Source organism: Numida meleagris, chromosome 9 (assembly GCF_002078875.1).
Source record: "Numida meleagris isolate 19003 breed g44 Domestic line chromosome 9, NumMel1.0, whole genome shotgun sequence".
NCBI lineage: Eukaryota > Metazoa > Chordata > Aves > Galliformes > Numididae > Numida > Numida meleagris.
In genome coordinates, this window is record NC_034417.1 from 7,588,105 (window position 1) to 7,612,757 (window position 24,653).

A 24,653-nucleotide genomic window follows, 5' to 3' on the forward strand; every position below is an offset into this window, starting at 1 on the left:
TTCTTGAGAGGGTATTGGAAAATTACAAAGCAATTCTGAGAGGATAAAGGGAGCTGAGCAAGTATGGATGTAGAAAGATCAGGTTTTCAAACACCTTTTGTGGAAAAGAGTGTACAAATATGCCTGAAAGACACAGGTGCACCAGCTATCTCAGGAAACACTTGCATGATGTCATTATACTAATACAAATCTTACATGAAGAAAGATGAAATAAAATGATTAAACACAGTATTTCTAAATTGATCCAAAGCCATTGGATACGTAAGACAAAAAAATGCGCAAGTTGTGCTGCTTCTAGTGCACGTGTTTTCAGTGTATGTACCATACCAAAATAGACTAATATATCATAATTTGTTTGATATAACTAAACAAGACTTGAAATAGAAATTGGATGCTCCAAAACTTATTTTTGTAATGGCCAATCAGCATGCATGCGAGCTAAACCATGCAACTCAGGAGGTGCTCATCAGCTGCATAATGAAGACAAATGGCATGTGAAATGTTATGATATGATTATGCAAAAGTAGCATGTCATGGCAGCTACGGCTTTGCTTTGCTGTCTGTAGAAAGCCATGTACCATGAGTCTGATTCATCATGCAAAATAAGATTAAAAGAAGGGGGGGGGAGGGGAGGAGGATGGGGGTGGGGAGCAGTGGGGGAGAAAAAGTGCTGTGTGTTCAGGTTTCTTCCAAGCAGTTATCTGACCTGGTGCTGCAAATCTCATTCTCTGTGGACAGAATTCAAGGCTGAATGAATATCAAATGACAGTGAAATTCTCAAACTGTAGTGAACCTAATTAAGAATTGGTTCTATTGCTCTGATTTCAAGAATGCCTAAGATAATCTTTTATGGCAGATGTTTGCCAGGATTGGTTAGATCATAAATCAAATGATGAAAATACCAAGTGGAAGGACAGTCCTGAAGTCCTGATCCCTCGAATTCCATGTGGGATCTAATTATAGAGGAAACTAGGTGATGACATCTTTGATAAAGGCTCCTGCATCCAAACAAATCCAGTATTTATTTGTTTTGGCAGATAAGTGTATGGCTTTGGAACGTTACTACCAGAAGCCAGCTGTGTATGTTTTTCTTTATAGTGTATTTTCCAATTAAAAATAAAACTCCTTGCATAAGTTTTCATTGTCCTTGACACCTAGAAGTGTTGTAGCGTGCAATCTCAAAAGGCACAAGATTGTTCCTCTTGCTATGTTTCTAACCTACTGTTTAAAGTATGAGAATCACAAATTTCAAAACTTTGCAGGTGTGTATTTTTTCCCTCTCCAGGACATTGTGGTAACACACATTTCAGAAGGAGGAATTCTTAAATGCATGTGTGTTATCATAGCACATTGGGAGTGTGGAGGATAAGGGTTTTTCACAGCAGTAAGCAACATGTTGTTTGTTGTCTGTGCAATAAATGGCTGGGGCTGCTTCTGTTAGGCATGAAGTAGTGACAAAGGAAGGGGAAACTGTGTGAGGTGGTATGAGCATGAGACTTCAATTCATGTTCAAACTTTCTTTGAATGTCATGGCAATTACAATCCAAAGAATGATAATGAAACAGAATGCATTACCATGCAGCATCATTAAAAACCCAAACAAACATTCTGAATGTTTTCCACTTATATTCCAGAAAATAGCTTGCATGTGCAGAGATTTTGTGTTGTGATACACAGCAATATTTTCTGGCTGTTGCATTTTCACTAGCACTGCATCAAATCTCATCACCGATATCCAACTCAGTCATCTCTGTTTTATTACATTCTGTATAACTGCACAGTATTTCTTCTGCACTGCAGGAGAAATATGACCTAATTTTCCAGAAATAGGGTCTGGTTAAGGAGAGAAAGTTGAAGTAATTACTGCATATTCACTTTAAGGTGGTTGTTTGAACATAGAAGCATTGTAAAACATTCAGGTCTGCTCTGTAGTGATGTGGTAAGGACTGGTAATGACTAGGCAAGGACTGAAAGGGCTCAGCATATGTATGAGTGACTTATTGGAAGGAGGACACCCACAGTTTATCATCTTATTCACACAGAATCTACTAATTAGGAATTCCTAAGTCATTAACAGTGAAGAACTTGTAATGTGAAACTGTTCTCTCAGAATGCACTTTGATCCCAGAGCGGAAATTCAATGTTTTTCCTAATGGGAAAATTCAACTTAAGAGAGGTTGTATCTGAAGTACTAAGGCAGGTCAAATAACTAAGGTGATGATGACAAGCAGTGAGAGTGATGATTAAATGGAAGTCAAGAAAGTCAACAGAATTAAAAGAAGGGGCTTGCCTGGTTTGAAAATTCATTCTGTTCTGCTGCTTGTCTCACTTTAGTAGTAGAAAAGCATATTCATGGCCTGCTAAGAACATGATGGGAGAGATTCAACGAGAGCTAACTGGAGAATGTCTTAGCATGAATTCAGTAAGATAAAGAGCACTTGTTTCAAATCCTTCTGAGGTTCTTTCATCTTTCTGTGGTTTAATTACTTAATTCAGGTTTCTATTATAACTTTCATTATTATAGGCAGAACGTGACACTGGCTTCTGGTAGTGTTTAGACCGCAGCATGGATTCATCCAGCTTGCAGGATGCTCAGCAGTACTGTTAACGCTCATCTTGGCTCAACCTGTTTAATGTTTCCTGGTGAATGCATTGGTCTTCCAGGGTCATGGGAGGTGAAACTGAGTATCTTTGGGAGATTCAATAAGGAAGCAACAGCTCTCAGGTCTCTTGCAGAGATGTAGTATGAAAGTTATGTTTTTACAGTGTGAAGGTAGGAAGTGTTAAAAATGAAATAGACAGGAAATGTCTTTGACAGATATGCCAATAGGCAGCTGCTAAAGTTAGAAAGCCACCTTTGCTTTATGACAATGGAGTACTATGTATGTAATTCCCTTTTGCTTTTCTCTTTTATACAGTTACCCATAGCAGTGCAGAGAGCAGAACAGGTCTAAAAATTCAGTAATGATTCTCTTATGCTTATTGGTACTGGTGCTAGATTTCTGAAGTGGGATGAATCAGGCTATATTAAGTGTTGGATACTTAAAAATGGTTTAGCAGTGTGTCAGTGACCTAGCAGAGAGCATTTTGTGATGGCAGGGATCATAATCTCATTTCAGAGAGTGAGCAAATGGAAGAGTTGTGTTTTTCCTGTGCCCCAGCAGTCAGTGCAAGGCAACAACCCACCTTCTGGAATCCGCATTTCTCTATAAATAGCTGCCCTTCTCTCTAAGGGCTGCACTGTGCGGAGCTTTAGTGCTAAAAGCACTAAGAAGTACTGCAAAGTCAGTTTCTATTGTGTATTTCTAATTGAACACTATTCATTGCGTCTTCTTCAGTAAGAAAATATAAAGGAGAAAGGGAAAGGTGTTGGTCTTTGTATTTTTATCTTAACTGTTTCATTTTTTCTGTCTTCCTCTGACTAAAAAAAGCACCTTTGTGTTTTACAGAAGTAACTTGCTCTAATCCCATAAATGACTAGTTTCTTTCCTTGAGAAATGTTGATTTGGGAAAATGTTTTTCTTGGGGTGGAGGTTTTAAAAGAAATAATAAAAAAAAGAACTGGATCTCTTTTCAAGAGATTTCAAAAATTTCCTCTTATGTTTTATTAGCAACAGGTAAGGCCCTGTATATTTAAAAAAAAAAAAAAAAGTCCAGACTGAATGGTCTCTTCTCTAACAAGATGGATGGAGACTGTAACATCCAGTCAGCCTTCACTGAGCAATTGCTGAGAGCATCCAGTAGCTGAGCACAAGTGGTTCTCTGTGCTCCTTGGAGATTTGGCATCTGTGGTGTACAAATGTCTGCCAGTTGTTCAGGTGTTTTTTTCACAACTGAACTCGATTGTGTCTTGTGAACTTCACACACAGACAATTAGTTTCAATGTTTATTTCTTAAAGATTAAAATTTTTAAAAATAGTCTTGATTATTTTTGCATTTTACATGCATTTGTTCCTCTGAAATGTGTTCTGAAAAGCATGAATTCAGAATGTAACTTCATAATAGCACCTTATATGGGACTCATATGAGTAGGAAATGCAAAATCTACCCATTGATCCCAAAGTCAGCAGAGGTGAAACTGTGTAAGCAGTAGTGAATGATTATGAACGAGTTTTCTGCTGTATGCAGGGTCTTGCTTAGCGCTGCTAAGCTCTGTAAATTCCAACTACTAACAGAAGGATGGTGAGCGTAACGACTTAAGAGACTGATAGTCTGTGCTAACTCCTTTATTGTTTTTAAGTGTAAGTTGAGCTTTTGTGCAGCTGAGGCAGAACCAAAAGCCCTTGTGAAAATGTGGGAATGTTGTGTTGTTGTGATTAAAAGAAACTGATGCATGACTTAATGACAGCTCATCAAATAGGATGAAATGCTGAACTGTTTCTATTACTAAGCTGAAATCCAACAGGAGAACTTTGGCTAAAGACTGTGGTACTTGGTGTTGTATTTCCTAAATATTCAGAAAACAAGCTTGTATACCGGTGAATACAAAGGGTCAGCAAAATTGAAATATGTTTTTCTGCAGTAAGATTAACTAATGTTTATTGAAGTAAACCCTTATTACCTTGTGGCTGTTCAGGAACTTCTGTATGGATGTCCCCATCTATAAATAATTTTCTTTCTCAGCATACAAATACTGGTCATTTTTTGAGGTGGATGTGAAGTCAAGCCATAATCTATCAGTATGTTCCAAGCCTTGTTCTCTAGCTAACGTGTAAGTCAAAGTAGTAAGTAGTTCACTATCTGGGCAGATTTCTGAATGAGCAATATCCTCCCTGGCTAAAAGAAAATGGGCTATTTTTTTCCCCCTGTTCAATAGAGCTCCAATGCTATGCTCGAGCATGGACCATATGTTAAACAATACTACTTCGCTGGTGGTTCTGCATGACTGTTCTGGATGTCTTCACAGTGCTTCCATAACTGCTCTCTACTTAAGCCTAGCGAGGTAGCTGTAATTGTCACCACTGAAGCTGGTGATACTTTTTCCTTGTATTTACTGCTTTCTTTGTTTTACTACATAATGTTCCTTAGACTGGTTTGCTTAGTTGTTTCATTGAGCTACTCTAACTCACGTTAGGCTCTGCAAGCGCTGCTGCTATCACAAGGAAGGGGCAGGAATGTCTGGCTGGGTGTGGTTATTATGGGTGGGAGCAAAAAACTGAGTTGTTTGTGAAGCTGTACTTAACAAACTTTCTTATACAAAGTTAGTATTAGAGACCAGGTTTCCTCTTCTAATGCTATTTGTGATATTGTTTATGAGGCCAGTTGTATGTGGTGGAAAGGAAACCTGGCATTCTGAAAGATAGCAAGCAAGGTTTTCCCTCGCAATGGAAATGTTTGTCTAATTCTGGCAGTGATGGAGGAGGAAGGATGTCAGTGTAATATGTTCTAAAGTGCTGTAATAAAAGAAGATACAAGATCTATCTACTAAACAAATATATTTGGAAAGGAGGCATCTTTAATGAATCCCTTCTGTATAGTAACCTTGATGCCAAGCTTCACATAGAACTTCCTTAGTTTCTTGTATTCTTTCTCAAGTCCTTGGGTTGACCTTTGCTTAAAATGTTTCCTCTCCAATATTCATTTCTCCTTCACGTTTAGGAAAAAGTAGGTTAACTCTACATTATAAACACATACTTTGAAAAATGGACTTAAAATCAAAGGAAGGCATGGGTTGGAAGGGACCTCAAGGATCATCAAGTTCCAACGCCCTGGCCGTGGGCAAGATTGCTAGACTCTACATCAAGTACTAGATCAGATTGCCCGGGGCCCCATCTACTTTATCTGTGTAAAGACTTTTTCAAGTTATATGTGAAATATGTTTTACTAGAAGAACCTAAGTACTTAAACAGTAGTTGTGTCTGTCTTACAAATGCAGAAGTGTTGTTCTTTGTAAGGTAAAGGGAAGTTAAAGTTCAAATAAAATTCTTAAAAATGTCTTGTGCTTGTATAACTACTTGCCAGCTACTGGAATAACCTTGATAGCACGTAGGTACTAGCCTTTGCTTCTTTCTCATACATATGTATTCTGCTATCCTGGGACTATCTGATGGGAATTAATTACTTCAGTGATGATTGAAGAAATCTTATTTCTAATCTAAGCCATTTTCTGTGAAGTGTAATTCATAACATAAAAACAGCTCCTGGCTAATAACTAAAAATCGTATATTTTTATTTAAAATGTCTTCTGTTGAGTCCTCAATGTCCACCAAGTATGACTCTGTCTCTCCAGCAATCATAGCAGAATATCTTTACCCTAAAATGCTTAATCCTTCCTTATCTTTTAATTACTGGGCAAATCCAGGATCAATAACAAACATTGTCTTGCCTGAGCTAAAGGGCTGAGGTAAGATGTGTGTATGTCGGGTGGTTTCCACTTCAGTTCTCTCATGTTAAGAAAAATGAAATTGGTTTGGGAAAAATTGAACCTAATGAGGTTTAAAGGTTACACTATCAATGCAGGCACAGATTTATTTAATAAAAAGCAGTGTGACTGAGAGGCCTGTAGTTCCTAGTGGTATTTCCAAATGACCCTTGGTTCTTTGCCTCTTGACATTTCTGAATAGTTTTTAGGAACATCACAATTAATAGTTCACAACTAAGGCAGCCACTTGCCATTAAATCAAAAACCTCTATTTATTGAGATTCTAATTAGTTATTCAAAATAATTCTGTAGAATTGTGAGGAATGAAGCCTGCAGATAAATTACCTACTTGGCACACACAAAGCCTGACTCTATTCCCTGTTCTGGCATGGATATACTGTATGAGCTTAGACAGCTGTCTCTGCTTTGTTTTCCCTTTCTTATCCTAGTGTGCTGTATGTATTCTGATAATCTGTTTGCAGCAAGAAATATCTGCTTCTGAATGTATTTTTAAAGATAATAATTGGAATATAAAACGGACGTCTGTGCCAGATATACTATAAAACATAGTCTACTAAAATGCAAATGTAAGCAGATAACTTCTTCCTACTTTTTCTTAGAGGAAGCTTCTTTACATAGTTTTTTGTAACTTAATTGTAAATTCAGTATAATCATAGAACAGACAGTGTGCTAAGTCTGAATTAAAAGCTTGCAAGCTTTGAATTTTAAATTTGTATCTCAATTTGCCATTCTAGCTTCATGAATAAGTAGCTCCTTAAATGTGGAGAGTACTCAGTCTTCTGGGATATTTGGATTTTTGCTTTGGACTTGCCTTTTTGATATCTAGTATTAGTAAACAGAGAGGCGTTAGAATTTTCAGATGCAATAATATCTGAAAATGGTCTGAACATTGTGTTTGGTGACATTCCTTTTTTTGTTGACTACACTAGTTCTGGGAGCAACTCTCACTTCCTGAGGTGTAATGGGATTTTATTTTGAAATGATTAGGTATTTGTGTAATCTTGTTATTCACAGATTAACAGAAAAACTTACTAACTGGCTAAGAGTCTTGCATAATTATTGATTGCTTCAGTGCATTCAACGCCTTTTCGTTCCCAGCAATAAGTTGCACTTTTTTAGCTGGGAAAAATAAGAAACAATTGAAGAACCCCTTTCGAAAAAGTAGATTCTCTGAGTTGAGAGAAACTCAATTGCAGATGATATGATATATTTTTCAGGTGGAATAAAAATGTAGTATTTCAAAAAACATAAAGGATGCCTACTATTTTAATGGTCCTATTAATACCTTACTGAAGGATACTGACAAGAAACAAATGAACTCATCATGTATGAATGAAGTCAACAGAAAACTCAAGAAGGAGAAATGATTTATATGGATTTAAACCCACAGGGCACTGTAATGGTGACAGAATACTGGTGTTGTTTCTGCTTATGAGTCCTAATACGATCAGATCTCAGGCAGTTTTACTAATAGATAACAAAGATTTATAAACGATTGTCTGTGGGTATGTGACTTTCAGGCCTTAGGTTTCAAGTGAAGCTTAGTCATTTTCTGTTGGCAAAGATGATACTGGCTGCAAGTGGCAGCTGTGGAAGTTCCTGAATGGTAAGTGACTTTGAGATTTGACTTTGCTAACTTACCTGCTGTCTTTGCCCAGATTATTTTTTTATACATATAGCTCTTCAAAATCTTATTTTTTTTTTAAGCAAATATTGGATAGATAGGCAAAGAAGTACTCTGAAACATTCTCAGGTGGTAACTTTAAGATGTGAATTAATAACTTGTCTGCCTCTGCATACGGATGTCCTTCAGCATAGTGAAAATAGATTTCCTTTTCACATTGATATCTCTCTAGAAACTTCAGAAAGTTGGATTTCTTCATGTGCCTTTTTTTTTTTCCCCACTTACTACCTACAGTTACCAGAGAGCTAGCTAAGTTGCAAAGTCTGTTGAAATCTTCATTCTTGGTCTATAAAATCAGTGAAACATGTCGAAACACCCAGAATTACAGGCAGAGACATGCCCAATGTTGTGCCTCAGGGAAGAAGTGCAACAGAGAGCAAATCTGGCTGCCTGAATAGAAATTCTGATTCTGTCACTGGCCCTCTGTAGTTTAAAGAAATCACTGAATCCTACTTCCTTAGTTCCTCTGTATGTGAATAACTACAATGAGAATCTCATCCCTCAGAGGGATGTGAATGGTCAGTAGATCAGCATCACAAAATGAATACTGAGGGGCTGTTCTTCCAATCCTGACTTGTCAGCTTTGGCTCATTGCCCACTCAGAAGTCCATTCTTAATATACCACCGAGAAATAAGAATTAAAAAATGAGACTGCCTGTTTCTAGAGCAATGCATGCGTTTGTAGTGGAGACTACAAGTGAATTAATCTGCCCACGGGACTGTGCGTAATCTTGTTCTCTGGAGACGTCTGCTCTTATGCAAGAATACCTGCACATCATGCTTGGCGTGTCTCCTTCTGTAGGTGGAGCTGTAAAGTACAATGTATTCAACAGTTGAAATCCCATTGTATTCAGTGGTGTATGAATCAGGCCTAAGGAAGAAAAAGACATGGTAAATTCTGAAATCTGATGGCTTTCAAAGGGGAGAATTAATTTGCTGCAGATGGATCACCTTTTTTTGGTCTTTGTAACAAGGCCATTTGATATCAACGTAATATTATTTAATGTTTTAAAAAAATTCTGATGCTTCATAATTTAAAAAAACGGAAAACTTACCTTTTTCATGATTATAAAGCTTGCTGTTTGGCAAAATACAATAGAATTTGATGTTATTTAAATAATTTAGCAGCAAAATGTGATATCAGAATTATTTAAAACAACCTGATATAAGTTAGCAGCCAAAGGTCGTTTTGTCCCTTTGAGTTTTATGGATTCCAATTTCTCTTTTTGTATCTTTAACATCAATTTGTCCTTAACTCAATAACAGAATTTTACAGACCTCATTCCACTATAGTTTACTTTACAAATCTCATTGAGAATGCTTTCTTCTTGTAAATCACATTTGTTAATGAAATACCTTACAGTTAATTTCATCAAGCTTTTTGGTATGTTCTTTTGTTTAATGGTCCTTTACTTGCGTAGAACATACATCTGCTCTACTAGACTTTTGAAAAAGAGCTGCTTAATTCCAGCTCTGATCTGAGGTCAGTTTTGCTGCTGTTGAGATATGCCTTTCTTGGTGGTTACCTGATTGTGACTGCTCCATGCGTACTACTGTAGTAGCATGGATTTTATCATAAACTGTTGAAGTTATGACAGCTGAGGGAAAAAAATGGTACTCTCTCACGTTGCCTTTCTCTAATTTAAATGTTAATTCTGGGTTTGAAATGCAGACTGCCGTGCCACAATGGCTGCTTCTCAAGTCTTAGGGTTGCTACAAAGCTGTGCAATTAATTGTCGTTAGCCTCAACAGCTAGATTATTTTCTTTGCATTAATAATGAAAGAAAGATAACATAAACTAAGCCTTCTTCAAGCATGCCTGGAAACAAAGGTGTGACCCTTTGGGTTCCCAAGTTGGAAAGCTGCATAAACTCAAAATTTTACTGAAATGCTGATCCAGCACTACTGCAATCTTAACAGATAGTGCGTTTGTTTCACTCTTAACTGTGGCAGAACTGAGTCCAACCCACATTAATAAATAGATCAGTGTTTATTTTGTGTGCAGTGTAGCTTGTTTTTTTGATGCTATGGTACTGGCTGACTGTAATTTTATGTAGGAAAACACACTGCGGAGTGCAGCATTTGTTATCCCTGTTTTCAATAGTTTTCTAATTTTCTCTTCAAACAGCGCTCAGAAAACAAACTTTCCATGAGCATGAGGTGTGGGCAGAAAGGGTAGGAAAAGCCAGTTGTTCAACTTGTGTCATGTGTTAACAGAGAGATTACTGAAAGTGTATTTGGTGCTTGATTTATATCTAATCCATTTTGTTCTTGTCATGGAATCTCAGCACCTAGAGTTTCACCCCTCCTGCTAGAGCTCCTTCTCAATCTGCTCTGAAGAGTTGTGGGTTTTTGTTGTTATGGTCACCTTGGCACAGATATCTACTAATTATTCTCTGTCAGTCAGCTGTCTAAATAATTTACATTGTAACGGTCTCAAAGGACTCTCCAGCTGACAGGTCTGATTTAGTGTTGTGCAGTCTATGTTGCACAAAAAAAGGCCTTTCTCTTTCAATTTTGCCCTTCTCTGTTTTATGGCAATATGTCTAGTTTGAGGTATCTTTTTTTTTTTTTCAGTGATACTTTATTTGATACTGTTATCCAGATGTAAACTGTTCCTTGAAATATCAATTACCTTGCCAAACTTTCCTCCTCTGGTAAGTTGTATTTCCTGATGTGCTCGCTTGTCTTCTGCATAGGGAGATGTGCTCCGGGTGTTCTAGTTAATTGTGTTTGCTGGTAGGAACATTATCTGAAGCAGTGGATTTTAAACCACTTCTGTCTCATTAAGCTGATTGTAGCTATTGCATTCATCCTAATAGGACTGTTTTGGTCAGAGCTAGCCTAAATAGCTAACAACAGCGGTTTAACCCTTTCTCACAGATTTAGGCAACCAGTCTTAAATAATAACACATGACAAAATTGCAAGCTGTATATAAGCACTTTGTAAATAGAGATTTGCTTTGTACAGTAAGTGTTGTATGCAACTTTGCTTACTTTGTTTGTGACAGTGAAGGATATAGATTCAGAGTTATACTCTTAGTTGTTTCCAGCTAGTAAAAAGGCAGTAAGCCAATGCTAAATGTAAACAGTGTTACAGGTTTCTAATTTTTTTTCTGCTGTGGAATGTCTCCCTGATCAGAAATGAAATCCTCTGCAGTAGAGAGATGTGCTGTAATTATATGGGCTATTGAACATTATAGAGCACAGTTGATAGGAGCTAAGTTCACAACTGCTATAGACTTCAGTGGCTCCTGCTATGTTTTGTCTCTAATGTCAAGCTGTGTAAGGAAGAATGAGAGCCTTGATTTAGTTTTGTAGCAGTCAGGGTATGGGGGAAGCTCAGTCTGATGTGAGCTGCTTCTCACAAATTACATACCATTTAAAAGGTGTATTGATTTAATATCATCACCTAGGTGCAAATTAGCATGTTGATACATTGATGCATCATTAGATGAAAATTGCTATTGTTTCTCAAGCTCCTCAGGAGAACATTCTACCTAGTTAATGGTATTGTCTCTTGCCTGTGTATTACTCAGGGAAATGATCTCTCAGAATCTTCAGTTTGAATTTGTTTCTTCCAGGCTGGGAATGTATTTATCTTCTTGTAACAAACAAAAGATAGTGAAGCGCAGAGCCCATGTATTCAGGCACCACTTGGTACAAGAGGAGTGGGGAGACCCAGATCAAAATCTGTTTTGTACCGTTAATGAAATGGCAATCAACAGAAGGAACGCTTGGACTAGAGGAGAACATGATAAAATAGAGAGTTTTACCTGTCTGTGTCTGTTGTATCAGTGTCGCACCTATTGTCTTTTGGTTCTGCTCTCAGTTAAGGAATACGATCTGAGGCTGGATGGCATGTCAGCCCTGCTTATCTATCCCTCTGTTTCTTTTTCTTCTGAATATCTCAACATACCACTGAGGAAAAAATATAGTGAAGGCTACCAAGTAAAAAAAGAAATAAATAAATAAAAAAATACTGATGTGGCTGATTGCATTATGGAGGTGATCATATTTCCCTCCACCATCCCTATAAAATATCCTCTTATGCCATTTTGCTTTTCATCTGTATTGCAGTTTTTTCTCATCTTCTGTCTTGCTGAGGCTCTTTCCTCTATCTCAGAAACCAGCTCCTTGTCCTCCAAGGTCCTTTCTTCAACCTCACTAATAACGTTCACAGTTACTCATTCAAAGTATCTGCACTGTGTTATTTCAATTACAAAAGTAGAGCAAGATTATGTCTTGCATTTGTTTCTCTTTCAAATCTTAAAATGTTGGTCACTAGGAATTTTAAAACATAACAGTGCAGCTATTGTGTTTATTCAGCTTACATATATGTACTACTGCTTATGTGTAGCTGTTGTATATAAACTGTGGTTTTACAGACCAAGCCCTGCCATCTGCTTAAAAACTAAAGTGAAGCTAGCAGACATCATCTATGTACAGTGATTTCTCTACTAAGAGAAGAAACTTAAGAGGAGATTGTTATCTAGAGGAGGGGAGCGTGTTCAGCACACAGTAATCTTCCATTAGTGTTGTGCTATTCAGTGTGTATTTTGGCAATTCCTTTTTTTTTTTTTTTGTGCTGCTAGTCAGTCACTGACATTCGTTTTCCTAGTGCTGTAACCTCAGGCCTGGAGGCTTAACTCACATTGCAGCCAACTGTCATCACTCAGCAACAGAAGAACTTCTGCTTAAGTGGGTAAATATTGGTGAATAAAATGTGTGGGGCTTCCTAAACATCAAAAGAATGGAAGATAGAGCTGCTCTGTTGACCATCAGAGGAAATGCCAAGAATCAAGAGCGTAAGTGTCAGCAAGCCCTAGTAAGTCTAGGGCAAGTGAAGACAGAGCTCTGATTTCTGCTTGACACTGTTCTGTTTCAACTCTGATAAAGTCAGGTGTGCTTACCAGTGTAAGTGTGTTTTATACACTGTGTGTCTAATCAAACAAGAGCACAAACGCAGCTTACAGAGCAGCTGTGCATGGATCTGTGGCTGGTTTCTATGGCCAGTAGGTCACTCTAAGTTGTTCTCTTTCCCTGTAACACTGAAGACTATTTAGAGAAATGAGTATTAATGTGGGTTCCCAAGTCATTGTAGCATCATTGAAGTTCCTCTTAGTCCTCATGCAAGCCTTTACAGTCCATTTAGTATACAGCATATATCACCTTTAGGATTTTGAGTTGTTCTTGCACAGAGTCTGGAAAGTAAGGCCCAGCATGACTCTCTTGAGCAGTCTGTTTTACAGCCAGCGCTTATTGCTTATGGTCAGCATGAATTGAGAGCTCTGTGATCTGGCCTACAGCATGCTGTTTACAGACAGTATAAGTATTGTATCAAGCAATAAGGTGAACTGAATTTGTTGCCATCAGTAGAAAACATGCTTTCCTATTTTCTGAGCAGATCTTTTTCTTGTTGGTAACTTCAGAGCTTCAAATCTTTATTTGTAGTATTTAACACTTTATTCTCTTTATTCATGTTGTTGAATTAAATCATTTTATGCATTAACATTCCTGAGTTTGGGAGACGAGTTGATCTTCAAAGCTGCCTTTCAGAAATGGCTGTAAACTGTAAGATGTTTTAGAACAGTTTGTGTAAATAAGCTTTGAGCTATAGAATCATTTCGTGACAATTCTTTTGTTCATCTTCTTGACTGAGGTTTGTCCTCAAATTAGATTTTGTAGGAATATATAGATTAATCTCTTAAAAATTAACTTACACTCTGTGTGCACACGTATGTTCTCCAGGTACACGTTCTAATGTTTCTATGTATCAACTAGTACTTCTAGTGACACTTTTTTGTAATATTCCAATCCTGCTCACTGGTCACAATCTGAAGTTGATTATCAATTCTGAAGTGAATTAGAATTTTTTTTCCTGAAAATTTATTTCCATGAATTTTTGGTAGTGCAACTCTGTAATGTGAATATGATACCAAAAGGCAAACACAGATTATATGAAAATACCATTGGAAAAAAGCATGTTTAAACAGCTGAATGATATTTGTAGAATACTTTCCAAGACTTGCCCAGATGTGTCTATAAATAATACTGAATCCATTTATGTTAATTATGTTTGTTAGTTGAATTTAAATTAATACAATAATATTTGCCACATTTGTTCAGCTCTTTAGTTTTCAAGGGATTTGTATGAAATGGATATTGTAATTTGGACTAATGCAGTAACAGTAAATTATCCCTTTGTCTTCAGTATTTGCCTCCAGACTTGATTTCTGCAGTTACTGGCATGAGAATATCAATGAAAGCCAGTAAAATAGATTAGAGAGGTGAAGCAATGAAAATAATTGTTTTATTATTTATTTTTAAGTTTCTCAACTAATGTTGTTGGTAATCTGTTGGAGTTGGATATTTTTTTTTCCCTTTTGATATTAGTGTGGAAAATTAGTGGCTATGTAAATGCTGGGAAACTGTGTGGTCCAGAACTTCTTGCTGATGCTGACTCCAGAAGTTCAAGTTGGATTTCTCTTGCTCAGGAAAAAGACTTCTTTTTAGATACGGTAGATTGTCATTTCCCGAAATCTGTAATTTCAGATACCAAGATCTTGTTCTCCTGTCATGCACACCCAATATGTAATGATATCAATTTGAACAGGAGGCAAGAACTTAATAATGTCTCTTTCTTTTGATGCAATAACTTTCTGGCTGACTATACCATGTAAATAAGCATTCACAGGACAGAGGGCATGCAGAAAGGATGAAATGTCTCTACAAAGAAGTTATCTCTTTTCACTGTAAAATAATAGATGTACTGTTTATAGCTGCCTTTGGGCAGCTGTGAATTATTGGGGAGTTTAAAACCAAAATAATAATTATATCCTAGTGTTAAATGTAATGATTAAATATATAAATGCTCTCATTTTACTATAGTGTGTTTTAGTAATGAAAGATCTTTATGCTGAAACCCTGTAAAGATTGTGTAATTATCAATATTAAAAAATGAAGATGCTAATTTTGAGACCCGCTCAAATTTGAGTTAATCACAGTGGCATGGAAGCTATTATTCATAGGGCCTATTTGCTTTATTTTGCAGCTACAACTGAGCTATTTGTTAGCCGTGTCTTATTCTACGCTCTTAACCACACTTGTCTTGCTGTGAAACCTGAAGGTACATCTGCTTTTGCAGTTCTCTGTGGTAATAGCCTGTTTTTGTTGTCCCAGCATTAGGGACGGGTAAGACCAGGTGCTCTCCAGAGGTCTCTCCTAACTTATTTTGTATTCTAAGATATGCATTTGGTGCCTTTGTCCCTTTTCCTGTGTAAATTTTTGCTAGTAACGCAAGAACTTCTGACAAAATAACATCTTTTATTTAAAAAAAAAAAAAAGTCCAGCCTTGAAAGGTTATCTTTCCTCTGAATGATTCTGATTGAGCATCTTAGTTTTTGCTGAAATTTAGAGTCCCGTTCAAGCAATAACCTTTTGCCTGCAAACTGGAAGACCAGATCCGGGGTGGTTACAGCCACTCAAACTAAATTGCTCAACTTGAACAAAGTGATGAAAGAGCAAATTTCTGTACTCAGAATCTTTTGTTTGGCTGTTGATCAGCTGTGCTGTTTGCCAGAGAGGTTACAGTCAACTCCAGTTAGAACTTTTGAAATTGTTTTGCTGCTGGAAGTGTAAGTATAGAAGCTTGATAGTAGAATGAGAGTGTAGTAGATGATGTAGAAATTCAGATAGCAGCTTATGATTTTGGGAAGTGGTGTTTGATATTTTTTTTTAATAGAATCAAAAGTAAATCTGTTCTCTGTTGCTCCTAGTTACTGGGGGCAGTGATGGATGTGAAAGGACACCCAGCTCCTCAGGAAGGGAAATCAAATGAATGCAGTGAATTTGCAGCCTGTAGAAGCAAGGTTCTGGCTTTACAGAGAGAATGCAAATAGGACTTGTCAGAACAGATTATTTAATTCAGTTAGATGTATCAGATCCAACCAGTGTGCATAGGCACAATGTATGAGGAAATGGTTTTATAGCATGATTTTTATGTTGGCCTTTCTTGGTATGGCTGACTGGCTCCATGGATGGGCTCACTACCTACCTGAATAGAGGCTAACTTCCCTATTTCATAAAAAAAGCTGATTATGAATTGACTGTGTGTAATGACAAATGGAGTTCACTACTTTTGGGAGTGAAGTTCTGTAGGGAAAGTTGTGATTGCTGCCATTATCCAGGAAGGTAGTGAGTGTATCATGTGGTCAAATGTTTGGCTAGATTCTGATCTTAGGGTGGTTTAGGCCTTTTCATGTATTTAAAAAATAAAATTCAGAAAAACCGCCATGCAATAGGGTGAATTAGAATGCAAATCAAGTCTCTTTTGCCAGTGACATTTAGTGCTTGCCAAGAGTGTGAAAGCAATTTAGAAGATAATGCCTTGTTTGTACTTTGGAGAGCGCTTGCAACAGTGTGGGCTAGCAGAGCTCAGAGGGATGGCATTTGTTTCTGCTGAGCTGTTCTCCCTGTCTGCACCTTAATGAGCTTGTGTGGTTGGTCGGGCTATGGCTGAGAAGGGTGCCCTGGGCACTGCTGAGGAATTTGCAGCTCACGTTTGCCTCTAGACTGAGGACAGGTCCAGTGCATAAGCTCATGAGTAGAGGGTGTCTTTATTGGTTAAATAAGTAATAGGGATTTGCTCTGTGATGCTGATGGAAGGGTGGTTGCTTTGTAAATGTCAGTTTTCAGAAAAATCAGTCTTGTTGCTTTTCGCATAACTTCCCATTATTCTCTCAACATCTCTGTCAGTTAGTTGCATGCATTAGGTTCTGAGATAGAGTTGTGGAAACTCCACTTAAAGTTAGAGCCTATACCCAACTTCTGGCCTACTTAATTTCTGTAGTTAGGCTGAAATCCTCAGACAAAGGATAACTGCATATGAAATGTGGTTTTAGAACAGTAGAATATTGTGAGTTGGAAGGGACCATGGGGATCACTGAGACCAACTCCTGGCTCCACACAGGGCCACCAAAACAAAATAAGATCATCTGTGTTGTACAATCCCAGATGAGATCCCAAGATATGATGGTGTGATACTGAAATTCCATATATAAAAAAAAAGATTAAATTGCTGACAGGTTTCATCCTGTAGGCCAGACCAGATGTAGGTTTACAGAATGAAAAATACTTTCTGAATTTTTCATAAGGGATCTCCTGATTCTGTGCTCTTCCGGGGTGCAAACACATTTTTCACAATCATTTACGATCTAGTAAAATAAGTCCTAGGGGAATCTTCAGTGATGGAACATACAAGACCTGAAAGGAAATTAAAATCTTTAATTGCCAGTGCATCTAAACAGAGTAAAGAGCACAATCAAAGCCTAGATAACAACCAGTAGGGAGGAAATAATGTGAAAAATAGTTTCATAGTTCACTGCTGAGAATTTTTGAGTCTCTTGTTGATAATCCAACAAGTATGTTCTTCTTATTCTGATGCTAATAACTCTCCCAAAGAGATACAGCATATGGAGAACCATGCATGTTAAGTTCTATCTGTTAGATGTTTCCCTTGGTGTGTTTACAGTTTCCTGGGTACAGAGTCCCACGTGAAAGGCCAAAGGCTATAGTTCAAATGCTGTGATCTTAACATGGGTGCCGTTTAAAAATGGCATTAGATAAAGGCCAAACAGGATCTATCTAGGTGGAGTTTTAGGGCCTGTGAAGTATTTCATGGCAGGTGAAGATTGAAGGTGGTGCTGTAGCCTATGCTTCTTGCTAAATAAAATTATTTTAAATCTGTTGCTTTAGGTTTAAGAAAGCTTGCTTTATTGGATAGTTATGTATTCGAGCACTACTAATGTTTTTGGTCAGATGTTAGCAGTGAAGCACACTGAGGAAAATTTAATGTGGCTCCTTATATTTGGCTAATACACTTCCATCTCGTAAAACTAAATTTAAAGAAGTCTCTTTTAAGCTGCGTTGAACTGAGTTATAATGCAGTCCAAGTATGCTGGTTAATTTGAAGTTTTGTCGTAGCTCAGGCTTCTCTAAATGTATTTGTTTTTCTAGGTGCATGTCAAATAGTTTCCACGTAGTAACAGAATAGGACAGAAAAACAGAATAGAAAACTTGTTCTTGATCCAGCTTTACCATTCTCCCCTTTCTTCCTCTTTAATTCCCAATGTGTATATATTATCTCTATATTAACAAACACAAATGGAATTCCAACCTGAATTTTGATTACATCAGTTCAGTCGCCACTGAGAAGTGAAACAGAAATAAATAGCTGTCACTTCACTCAGGTTAGTTCATTAAAGAAAATGTTCTTGTAAATAAGAATTCAGGAAATAGAAAAGGTATGGTTTTTTAATAAAAGAGAATATAAGAGAATATAACTTCTTTTAAAATAGCACTGAAGACTTTGCCACATAAGTGTACTTTTTTAGAATGTTTGAATTTACCTAGTTGTGCTGCACCGTTGTGTTTACTTGCATTTTGATTTGTAACCATCCTGTGATATGTTACAATATTTTTCATCTTTCACAAGACTCGAGGAAGGAAGTAAATAATACTCTGTTAAAAATAGTGCAGTATTAGTGCCTAATGTTTAAAGCTGTATATCATAAGAATTTGTTTTGCCAGATTGTCTGATTACTTTTGGTATGTGCAGCTGAGACAGACTTTATCACTGTGGACAGTGACTGACTTTCTTGGCAAGTTCTGTTGCTATCCCTGTGTAGGTGATTCTCAATGCTAAGTGGTGCTGAATACATTGCAGACCAAAATGTGTGCTGTTTTACAGTAGAATGAACAACAGAAATGCGCTTAATGTGCTCAATGTAGAAACAAAACAGAAGCCATATTCCCTAGCCTTTCTGTTTTTAATTAGTGGAGCCAGACATTTATTGTGCAATAACTTCTGCATTTTGTCTACAGTTGTAGAATACTAGAATGGCTTAGGTTGGAAGGGAGCTGAAAGCCCATCTAGTTCCAACCCCCTGGTGGGGCTGCTCAGGGCCCCATCCAACCTGACCTTGAGCACCTCCAGGGATGGGGCATCCACAGCTTCTCTGGGCAGCCTCTCATCACCCTCTGAGTAAAAAATGTCTTCCTAACTTCTAACCAAATCTCCCTTGTTTTAGTTCTAAAGCTGTTCCTTGTCATATTGCCCTTCTTATAAGCTCCCTTCATGTACTGGAAGGCTGGAAGGAGGCCTCCCTGGAGCCTTCTTTTCTCCAAGCTAAACAAGCCCAACTGCCTCTGCCTTTCTCCATAGGAGAGGTGCTCCAGACCTCTGGAGGGCCCGCCTTATGGCACTCCTCTGGACCCACTCCAGCAGCTCTGTATTCTTGTACTGTGGGCCCTGAGCCTTGGTGCAGTGCTCCAGATGAGACCTCACAAGGGCAGAGTAGAGGGTGACAATCACCTCCCTCACCCTGCTGGCCTGTCCTCTTTTGATGCAACCCAGGGTGCAGTTGACCTTCAGGGCTACAGTTGCACATTGCTGGATCATGTCTAGCTTTTTGTACACCAGGACCCCGAAGTACTTCTCAGCAGGGCCACTCACAAGGATTTCTTTTCCTAGTCTGTACTCATACATGGGATTGCCTTGACCCAAGTGCAACACCTTGCACTTGGCCTTGTTGACCCTCATTCTGTTCATATGGAGTTACTTTTCAAGCCTGTTCAAGTTGCTCTGATGGCATCCCTTCCTTCTATTGTGTCAGCGGCACCACTTAGCTTGGCGTCGTCAGCAAACTTGCTGAAGGTACACTCAATCCCACAGTCTATGTCACTGATAAAGATGTTGAAAGAGTAGTGATCCCAAGATGGGCCCCTGGAAGACACCACACATGTCTAGTCTCATCCTGGATGTAGGGCTGTTGGCCACAACTCTCTGATTGTGACCATCCAACCAACACTTTATCCACTGAATAATCCAGCCTTTAAATACATATTTCTCCAATTAGAGATGAGGATATGGTGTGGGACCTTGTCAGAGGCCTTGCACGAATCCAGGTGGATGACATCAGTTGCCCTTACTTTGTTTGCTCCATTATGGAAAGCCACCAGGTTGATCAGGCACGATCTGCCCTTGGTGAAGCTGTGGCTGTCTCAGATCACCTCCACATCTTGCATGTGCATTAACGTATCTTCCAGGAGGATCTGCTCCATGATCATAGGATGATTTAGATTGGAAGGGATGCTGAAAATTAGCTAGTTACCACAATAATGTTCTTATACTGCAGGAATAACCTCATCCCTTGAGAATCCCCCCCCCCCTTTTTTTTTTTTGTTTGAGACCAAGTCTGCTGATGTTTTCTTGCACTAAATCTTGTTAAATGTCAATAGATTGTGTGTTTTAAGTGTTGTCCACTGTAGATGCTTTGGTCTGTACTGTACGGAGATGCAGCTAAGCAGCAGCGTGACTTGCACATGCAAATGGCCATTGCTCTGGAGGAGGTATTATGCAGACTCAAGATCCTCGTTAACTTTGACGTTACTGGAGCCTACATATGGATATTGCTTTGAAGTAACACACTAAACACACCTGAAATATTAGGTTCTTGAATTTGTTTTAAATCTTTGAGAGTTTTGCAAGTATTTGTAATTACATTAAACCTATACTTAGTAGGTATTATTGAGGTACCATTCTTAAATGTTTTAGGCATCATTTAATGCCTAAAATTATGGACTACTTTTCAGAATGTAAATTATCATTACTCTTCACATAGAGAAATGCCTTTTTGAAGTGATGAGGAAAAAAATATACCCATCAAAATCTGTCATACAAATTCTGCCATACATAATGATCAGCACTGATAAGCTTAACCTGTCTTTTCTAAATGTGTAAATATATTTCAGAGAACCTAATTTTTGATTTTCAGGAGGATGTAAGGTTCAAGGATGTTCTTAAAGTCTCATGCAAATACCTCATGAAAGGATATCCTGGCAAGTATCTTTGTTTTACCTTTGTGACGTTGCATACTGCATTTTAGATGAATGGAATCAAGTGTATACTAGCTCTATATCCTTCATTCCTAATATTTCTTTTTACCATGAGCTGAAAACTCCAACTTGTGTTAGAAACTTGTAACTAACAAAATGTCACATGTGCATTATTGTGAAACATTATATGCTTAGTGTATTGCAGAATGCTGTGTATTGCATGATTACAGAATATTATGTACATGAACAAAATGTGTACCTCATTGATTATAAATTTCTGTGGTGCTGACATACATCTTATGCTTAGAAAAGAGCCAAATGCTAGGCACTAGACATCATACTTTGATACGCTGTATTGTAACCCATATACTGGCTTCACCGGTATTTATAGAAATATAAATAGTATCGAGTAATATAACTAGAAGTGGTTTCTTCATACTTTATTTTACAATTTATCACTAAATATATTTACAAGACACAGTTTGTTTAGTGCAATACATAGTAATGTTGCATAAGTACAAACTGATGAACTTCTCTTAATTAAAAAAACAAAACAAAACAAAAAAACACACACAAAAAAAATCCCACATAAAACCCCAAACCAAAGCCAAAACTAAAACTCTCCAAAACAAAGAAATAAAACACTTAACTGACGTTACAGCTAAGTATGTAAAGCAACGCTATAACAGTGAAAATGCTAACTGCGTGGTTACTTTTCAGAATCAATTTCTAGAAACAAACCACAAACCAGCTTTATGTATTCCTAACTATTAACCCTTCTGCAGTACCTTATCATTTAAAAATGATTTTTGAATGCACATGTACTGTACTGTATGACAGTCTTTTTCTACAGATACCCCTTTAATAGAAATATGATATTACCTTGGCAGTTTTGAAGAACAAAGTTATTTCAAGATATCAAACGTCAGTAACAAACTCTAATAAGCACAGCTTCTTGAGAACTTGCTTAAACAGCATTTCTTCACAGTGATATTTATGAAAGGTTGGAAAAAGATTAGCATAAAATATTTCCATCCTTTTTCATTTTTATGCAAAAATCATTACTTTATACTGGTAATTATAAAATTACAAACACTTCTATAAGTAACTGCATCTGTAGTAATGATAGAAAAAGTTATCAGTAAGATACCTAAAATGAGGCTAGCATAAAATGATGGTTTGAAGAAAATTAGCTATTTCTTTATTTAAATAATAGGACATAAATTAAGTTCGAATATGCAACACAGTGGTTTAAGAGAGGCAGACTATCAATCAATTCAAAAAAGCTATTTATTTATAAATGTTAAAAAATAAAGGGATTGAGATGAGGCAAAATCAACATTTTAAAAGATATATCATTTACTCTTAATGTTAGTTTTGGCACTTCATTGGAACAATTACTTTAACAAAGACGAAAATATGTAGAAAAGATATACAGCTTCTTGACATACCTTGCAAATATAGTACATAAGTACTGGCAAACACTGAAAACATAGTTAAACATTCCCACAAATTTGCACATGCATGCACTATTCAGACAACAGCATTGAATCTATGTTATTACAGTGATAGTCTTGCATTACTTGAGTAATTTAGGCTGTTTCTTCAGCAGATCTTGTTTCTGATTTAAGTCTTACAAATTCTTTAGCAACTTCATCATTGGTCCTCTGAGAAAGTATCCTAAGAATTGTCAACCCAGTCTCATCTACAAAGATGTTCCTCAGCAAGGGATACCAAGATGCGCAGCTACCTTTCTCTGCTATGTTCTGCAGCTGAATAACTGTCATTCCTATAATGCGATCTTCTCTAGCAAAGCAGTAATCTTTCACTGAGAGATGAAGTTCATAGGCTCCTGGTTTGTCTTCATTACTCAAAATGCTGCAAGAATTAAAAATACAAAGTTGGAACAAGAAGTTTAGTTTCCTTTCTCTAAGGGATGAGCACGCTTTAGAAATCTTATCACAATGAAAATGATAGTGGCAGCTTATTTTTTTGTGATTCAGTTTTTTAATAATAGATTATCATTTAGTTTTAAACCTTCTGCACATTAATATTTCACGTGCTACTGATCGTGCAGCCCCTCTTCCCACGGAGCTGAACAGAAACGGGAGGCATTTACCAGTTCCTTCACTGCTTTTACCTTTCCCAGGAAAGTACCTAAAATGTGCAATTATTTCCATATTTGTAGTCAGCTACAAAAATACTTGCACGGGCATCCTTAAATCATAGATAGCTTCTGTTTACGTGTTACCTTCTTCATAGGTAGGAATGAATTCTCTTACTTAAAGATTTTGCTCATTTTTTTCCCATCTTAGTAGTTCTGAATTGTGCAGCCAGGGAAAAGAAGTTTCTTTGCTATCAAGTATTTTCAAAGTGTAACTTCTGTGCCTGCCATGTAAAATCCTACACCAGTATTTGCTGCTTCTCTGTCCTTGGTGTCCCCCCGCTGCTGTCAGTAGGCACCTGGATCTTTTAACAGTCTCCTCTAAGTGAGTTTTGTGCTCACAAAACATATCTGAGCTGAACTTCTGTTTCTTTTTGTTCTACCAGGCCCAAATTAGCTTGAGGATGTACACCACTGTTTGCTCTAAGTTCTGTATTTAGTGGCTGTCAATATGCCCTCTAATGTAGCAGAGATGTTGCACTGAGCAATTAATAGGAAGCATTTCCTGTGGTGTCAGTTGATTTAAAAACTGCCGTCTTATCACAACTGTTCTATTTACCGGTCTCATACTTCGTTTTTACTTGCTGCTAGCGTTGTATTTTCTAGATAGGAAAAAAAGAAATTTTAAATGACACTAATTTTGAAATGACAGCAAGAACATTTTTAGCATCTTTCATCCAATAGATTCGAGATGTTTTAAAATCATTCATTAAACTTTTTTTTTTTTTTAAAAGCAACCAAACAAGAAGCTCTGCAAGCTCGTGTTTAAGAGTAAAATTTATTCCCTTCCAAGACTATTGGGGATCCTCTATGCTGTATTAGAAGCTGGCCTAAAAGCTATGTATAGCACATGTGAGACAGCAGATATCCCCATGAGCTTAGAGGCTAGTTATATTTAATTAGAATTGTACCTACTGAAAAGCCAAAGCAAACTGGGGGAAATGTTCCCAGTTATGCAACTGCTGCAGTGGGAATACTATCGTGGTCTGCTTATGTCTTCATCCTGCCTGAAGTTGGTACTCATTTTGCAGGTCACCGCAATCCCTTACGGAGAGAAGGAGCAGTTATGCTCAGTGCCATAGATAAGAAGGGGGATCGTTTCCTAAAAATTACCAAATATTTTATTTTAGTCCTACAGGTCCTTTAATCTTTGTTCTGGATCACATGATCATAAACAGGACGGGGTAGCTCTCAGAAAGCAGATTTACAATTTCATTTGATTTAATGTAAACATAAAGGTATTTGATAGACAATGTTAACCCTCATGCGATGCAGTCATTCAAATGGGATTTCAGTTCGTGATCGATGTGAAAAGAAATATTTAAGCTGTAATCATAGGAGAGGTCTGTGCATATCTATAAAGCAACGCTGCCGTAATCAAGCTTCAGAAAGAAGGTACAGCTCTGAAACAACACCCGGTTCTTCTAGAAAACATATTTCATGAATTGTTTTTGATGTTGATGGACTGAAGTTCATTTCTTTAATCATTACTCTTCTAATTTGTTATGAGTGATAACAATAGAGAT

At 37.3% G+C, this 24,653-nt stretch overlaps 1 protein-coding gene and 1 long non-coding RNA gene across 4 annotated transcripts in view; one reads left to right on the forward strand and one right to left on the reverse strand.

Annotated features, from left to right (window-relative positions):
• The window catches only part of LOC110403661, a 126,624-nt gene that overhangs the window by 67,348 nt on the left and 34,623 nt on the right, over positions 1-24,653 (forward strand). The window lies entirely within an intron of this gene.
• Positions 21,389-24,653, reverse strand: part of UNC13C (unc-13 homolog C) — a 128,189-nt gene continuing 124,924 nt past the window's right edge. For both annotated transcript variants that reach the window (XM_021407207.1, XM_021407206.1), the window contains one exon: positions 21,389-22,841. In XM_021407207.1, coding sequence (XP_021262882.1) covers positions 22,556-22,841 — 286 coding nt within the window. In that variant the 3' untranslated portion in view covers positions 21,389-22,555. The remainder of the gene's footprint in view (positions 22,842-24,653) is intronic.